General features: G+C 38.4%; 1 protein-coding gene across 1 annotated transcript in view; it reads right to left on the minus strand.

The window, feature by feature from the left end:
* The window catches only part of EPYC (epiphycan), a 32,753-nt gene extending 27,002 nt beyond the window's left edge, over positions 1-5,751 (minus strand). Inside the window, exons 1-2 of the mRNA XM_044994270.1 lie at positions 5,542-5,751; positions 3,074-3,254 (exon numbers count right to left, since the gene is read on the minus strand). Coding sequence (XP_044850205.1) covers positions 3,074-3,241 — 168 coding nt within the window. The 5' untranslated portion in view covers positions 3,242-3,254; positions 5,542-5,751. The remainder of the gene's footprint in view (positions 1-3,073; positions 3,255-5,541) is intronic.
* Positions 5,752-6,000: the final 249 nt, after the last annotated feature.

Genomic DNA, 6,000 nt, shown 5'->3' on the forward strand with positions numbered 1-6,000 from the left:
TTCTACAGCTAGCCTGAGTTTTTGCACTATCACTCACTCATTCATCACTTGACACCAATATCTATAATCTGTGTGAATTGTATGAATAATTTCTCTAAACAGAGCCCTTTATGTAGCTCAGATCTATAAGTACAGTTGGATTCCATGTCAGATAGGAGGCATAGGAGTGATGGAATGAGGAGATAAATTTTGTTTGTAGCAATTAAAATATAATTTATGGCCACAGTTTTTAAACTTGGGTGCCTACGCATCTAAATCCATATTTAAACACCTACTTTATAGTGGCTTGATTTTCAAAAGTGCTGAGCACTCAGAACTCTCATTGACTTCAGGGAACTATGAGTGCCTTGACTTGTTCAGGATGGGACATGGAAGGAGTAAAGAGATGGAACTAAGCAAAGGAAATTTTTGGCTAGATAGCTGGAAAATATTCTTACCGGGAGGTCTTTTAAATTACAAAACCTTCCAAGTGCTGTGATGGATGATGCATCACTAAAGGAATTTAAAATAAGACTGAATGAACTGCTCAGTAATAGGAGACAATACTGCCTCAGGAGAGAAATTGATAAAAAAATTTAATGGGGCTTTTCTAGCTCTGATTTCTTTCCTATTGAGGGGCTCTCACCCCTCCCATTTATTACTTTCATAGGGAAGTGGAGGGAAATTGAGATGGAGAGACTTCTTCTCTTTGGTTGGTGGGAGCAAAGATTGGGCTGAGAACCCTGCCACTGCTTAAATTGTAATGAAAGAGACACCAGGGCTCAGCCCTGGTAAGCCCCAGCACAGATTGGGCAGCCAGAGAGTGGTGGCAGCTGGCCGGGCACCCAGCTCTGAAGGCAGTGCTGCCGCCAGAAGCAGTGCAGAAGTAAGGGTGGCAATACACCATATACTGCTACCCTTATTTCTGCACTGCTGCTGATGGCAGTGCCATCTTCAGAGCTTGGCTACTGGAGAGTGGAGGCTGTCTGGGAGCCCAGAGATGCCAGGGCTATGAACGGCCAAGCCTAGAGGTGCCAGGACTCAGTCCAGACAAGCCCTGGCACAAATTAAAAACAGAACCCAGCACTACCGTTTAGCGGGAAGTGAGCCACAAGAGGCTAGCCCTGTTTCGATCCTTAATTGTTGGAATTTGGTAAAGAGAGCCACTCCATGTCTTGGTGAGATGGGAGCTTACTGGGTGACTCATAAAGAGAACAGAGTGCATGGGATTCATTAGATTCACCATTAGCATTCGGTAGTTTAATTAAGACATCACAAAATTGTCTCTCTTAAATATGAGAAGCCCTACAGTTGTGATGTAGGTTCCTTTTTCTTCCCAGATGGAAGCATGGCATAAGTATCACATATTAATCAACATCAAATATACTCAGCTGACATGCAGCTGGAGCTTCTGGTGAGTGGAGGTAAATTTCTCAGGGAAGGCATGCAGGAAACATGTGTGGGGAGAGCTGGGTGTCTGCAAATGGGGGCTGTGCATAGGGGAGATAGACTAAGGGAAGTCATCTCTGTAGGGGAGAGTCAGCCACCTTTTCACCATGACTGTGTTGCTTCTGGAGCAGGGAAGGAAGATGATCATTAGCAGGCTGTTTGCAAACACCCCGAAGAGCAACCAGCTCATTGTGGACCTTGTATTTTGGGAACATTTAAACCCATTTCAAGCATTTTTTGCATAAAGGCTGATCCCTGGCTTAGCAGAAATTTTCCTCCCTATTTTAAAAGGAACAGTGCAGTTCCCCTGCATTACATCAATGAGTGTTTATGATCTTAGGGCCAGATTCTATGCTAGTATTCAGCATTGATTTCAATAGAGCCCTTTATGTAGCTCAGATCTAACTTACACTATCTGACTCTGGCCTACCGTTTGACTGCTGGGAAATGTTTATTACATAGTTACCAAATGTTAGTTACAGTTACTGTCCTCGATCATGAAACCCTAAAACAATAACAACTCCTGTAAACCTGTATAATTCTGTTAGGTAATGAGCACCAAAACTTTGTGGGGTTGGGACTGCACCTTGATGCAACCTTGCACATTCCAATGACCCCGAGAGCTGTGCGGGTAGGAACTTTTACTCCTGGCAGGGCCGTCCAAACTGAGCATGTCAAAGGGTAGGGGCCAGACAAGAAGCACTCACTGGTGATCCAGCTTAGGGGCTAAATGAGAGGCCAAAAACCTGTCCACATAAAGACGTTATAGAAACACAACAAGCTAGTCCTTCTGGCAAACAGCATGATAGACAGGGATGGGACTGCTTTGTTTGTGCCCTAAGCAACATCTGATGGCACAGGAAGGATTCAGATTCAGAACCCCCAACATATAATATTTAATACAAGTCTTGTTTTTATTATCTAAATCTAACATTAGTTAACATTCTTTTATTCTTCATATTTTCTTAGCACTCGGTGCTGACTCAGGCAAACCCCCATTGCCTCTTTGGGAGTTTGCCTAAGTCCTTACAGCAGGAGTGGACTATAATCAGTTTAATCATGTTCTCTTTTAGTCTTTTCTCCTTAATTATTTTTCTTCCATTCTTTCTTTTCTCTTATTCCCTTTTCCTTCCCTCCTCCTTTCCTTCCTCTCTGTTCCAACAGTTATAGAACGAGCTTGTGGGCTGAAATACCTGTATCCCGTGTATCCATTGTTCCATAATACAACCTCAGGAAACAGCCTTGCTTTATCCCACTTTATGAGGAGCTGTGGATGTTTCTTCCATCCCAACTTTCTCCATTTCTCGGTTTTGTCCCACTAACATAGTGGTACCACCATGAGAGCCTCCAACATGTATCAGAGCCAAGTGAGGAAAGCTAAGGGAAACAGAGGCAATTGGCTATAATCTCAAGGATTAGCTCTAAAAAATTCAGGGGCACATCTTGGACCACATGTGAAGATGGGGAGAAATCATGTGTTAAATATGGTATATTAAATTAAACAGAAAACTGAGTCAACTGTATGCAATAGCCACCACACAACTAGACCTGTCTCAATGATGAATAGTTAAAAAAAATCCTAAATAACCAATGCATTTATGCATTGTACTTTTGGGAAAAGCAAAATAAGTGAAGTTCAGATTACCTCTGCCTGATCCACGGGGAGGTTTTCATTGTAGTCGTAAAGATTATCCAAGTCTTCCAATGCTACATCATAGGTTTCAGAGTCATAAGTTAAGGTATCTATTGTAGGAGCAGCCACAATGGTCTCAAAGACAAAAAGTCCCAGAAAAATATTTGCAAATGTCTTCATTGTTCAATTCTTTCTAAATGGAAACATAGTATGCATAAATATATAATTGCAAATAACCTGCAAAATTTCAATCTTATACAAGCAGGATATGCAATTTTATCAAGAATTCTGAAGGCTGAGGAGCTTTTGTAAAAATTCCAAGATCATTGATTGAAAGTATTTATTGATGATTTTTTAATGTGAATATACCTTACAATTTCATTTGAATCAGGACCATTCAGTCAGATCCATTGCTGATATCAGCATAGCTCTGCAGACTTCATTGGGCATGTGCTGATTTACAACAGCTTAGGATCTGGCCCACTGATTTTCACATGTTTCATGAGAGCATTAATAGAGGATTTTTTGACAAAACATGCCTCTGAGAATAGATCTGAAAAGCTAAATGAGGAATACATTTTGACTCTCACAACATTGGCCCTTTCAATTCCAGCATAAAATGATGCTTGAGAAGGTAATCAAGGGCCAAATTAGTAGACTTTTTATACATCACAGTAATGATTCACTTTTCAAAATGTCCAGCAACAGAATTCTATATTTCCCCTACAAACCGAACAAGAGTAGAATCTTTTTTCCACCATTCTAGTAGTATCTTATTTCAAGTACTTTTACTCTGTTTACCAATATGTTGAAATATGGCATTTCAACTGGCTGGAAGGCATGATATATTTAAAAAATATCCCTTCTGCAGATCTCCAACTGAAAAAAATATGTCCCCACCACTACTTAAAGGAATGGTATGCTCCATTTTTTCTTACCCATTCACTCCATTTTTTTTAACTAGCTCCAATGAAAACGGGGTGTGACAGTCACCTCTTCTTCCCAGCTAGAATATCGAACATGTGAAATTGATATAAATGTTCCATATTTTAATAAAATCAGTACAAAATAGGATAGGACTGAATATTAATATTCCTTCCCTCTCACGCTTAAGTGATCCGTTCACTATTATCTAAAATATCCGCATATAGGGCTCTATTTAGCATTCCTTATTCAATCCTTTACTTACCTATAGCTACAATTGATTTCAACAGAAGTACTGACAGTAATAATTGCTGACTAGATCCAATAAGGGCTAATAAACCATACTCCCGAAGATACTATGTACAATCCTCAGTTGTATTATGGTATCTTATTATTTCACTTATAAATTCTAGTTGCTTAAACTACCCAGTGTATGAGAGAGAAGAAATTCATGAGAACCTTTCCTTTTGAGGTTGCATACTTTGAGCAACAGACTGAACTTCAGCTACTTGAAAGAAGGTCTTTATGAAGCAGGTTTAGGCACGAGGATATGAAATTCCAGTGGGGATGTTGAACTGCACAAGGCACTCATTTTTCCTTCCAGTGCTTTTTCAAATAATTTTTTTATCTGCTTTTGGGAAAACCTAGGGACAGCTTAGCTAGTCTTTGAGCAAGTCTTAATTGAATGGCAGCTTTTCAATGGTGTCTTACAAGATTATTAAAGTTGGTTTTTTACAAATAATTCTATTACAGAGCCTTCAAATATAAGAAAACATTCGTTATGGCCTCACTCAGTTGTGTAGTCCCAGTTTTTTAATTGTTGGTGCTGGTTTAAAAGCCAAAGAAAACATGAAATAATTTGTTTTTCCTTGTCTTTATTTTCTGTTCCCTATTTTTGTCAGGATTGTTACTGGCCTCATTTTATGGTTGGCTTGATTCTGGCATTAATCCCCAAAGGTCCAAGTGTGCTGTGTATTATCACTAACGTATCAGGCATAGGTTTCTTTTTGCATTGTGTAAACTTTTCTGAGCAGTTCCTGTATATCAATATTACATATAATTAATCATTTAAGAATTGTCTGTTTTCTTTGTTCAAATCATTTTAAAACCATGTTTACATTTCCTAGATATAAAAGTTTAAATGTATGAGTTTTTAAATACTTTATCTCACGTAACAAGAATATTAGCAACAAAATAAGTAATCAGTTATCTTCTCACCTCTATTAAACTGTATGTCTATAACTGCTACTGTAGTATCTGGACCTGCTTGCAAAGTTTGTGTCTCTCTACTTTTTTTATGCATCAGATATTGGAACACACTGTAATTATATTGGCATCTACTGTAGCTGTCAGTTCAAATATTTTGTTGAAGATCATGTACACCTTTCACAGGAAGGAACTAAGAAATGTTTAAAGAAAAAAAATAAAGTAAATAGCATCAGCAATCTACCTCATTTGAATTACTATTTTCCATGATATAATAAAACAAATATCAAAAACATTTCCATCTTTAAGAATCCAATTTACCAATCAAGAAAAGAAGTAGTAAAACTTACCTTTGGCTTCTACTTTCTGAAGTGGCACAGAGTTACTCAGAATGCAGAGCCTGTGGTATTTGACCCTGACCAATGGCAGTGGGATTTTGGACCTGTGGGAGGGTGGTACAATTTTTACCCTCAAGTGGAGACCTCATTCTGAGAAGGTTTTTGGTCTTGATATTAATGTTGCTGAATCAAACTGAAGTGAAGTCAAACAAAGCTAGTATTGTAAGCAAGTACAGTTTACTTCAGAAGTTACAGAGCATGTTACAAAAATAAAATAAAAAATCCATCAATGTGCCTCAAATCTCAGGAGCAGAAAGAGAGAGACTTTTTTAATTTTAGAGTCCATTCATTTAAGTTCTGCAATAAAGGAAAAAGCAAATTACTTGCATTCTATGTATTACATCTATGCAAGGATGTACTGGATGCTTTAATGCGATGAAACAAATGGAATCAAAGACTTGGAACAACAAG

This window comes from Mauremys mutica, chromosome 1 (assembly GCF_020497125.1).
Source record: "Mauremys mutica isolate MM-2020 ecotype Southern chromosome 1, ASM2049712v1, whole genome shotgun sequence".
Taxonomy (NCBI): domain Eukaryota; kingdom Metazoa; phylum Chordata; order Testudines; family Geoemydidae; genus Mauremys; species Mauremys mutica.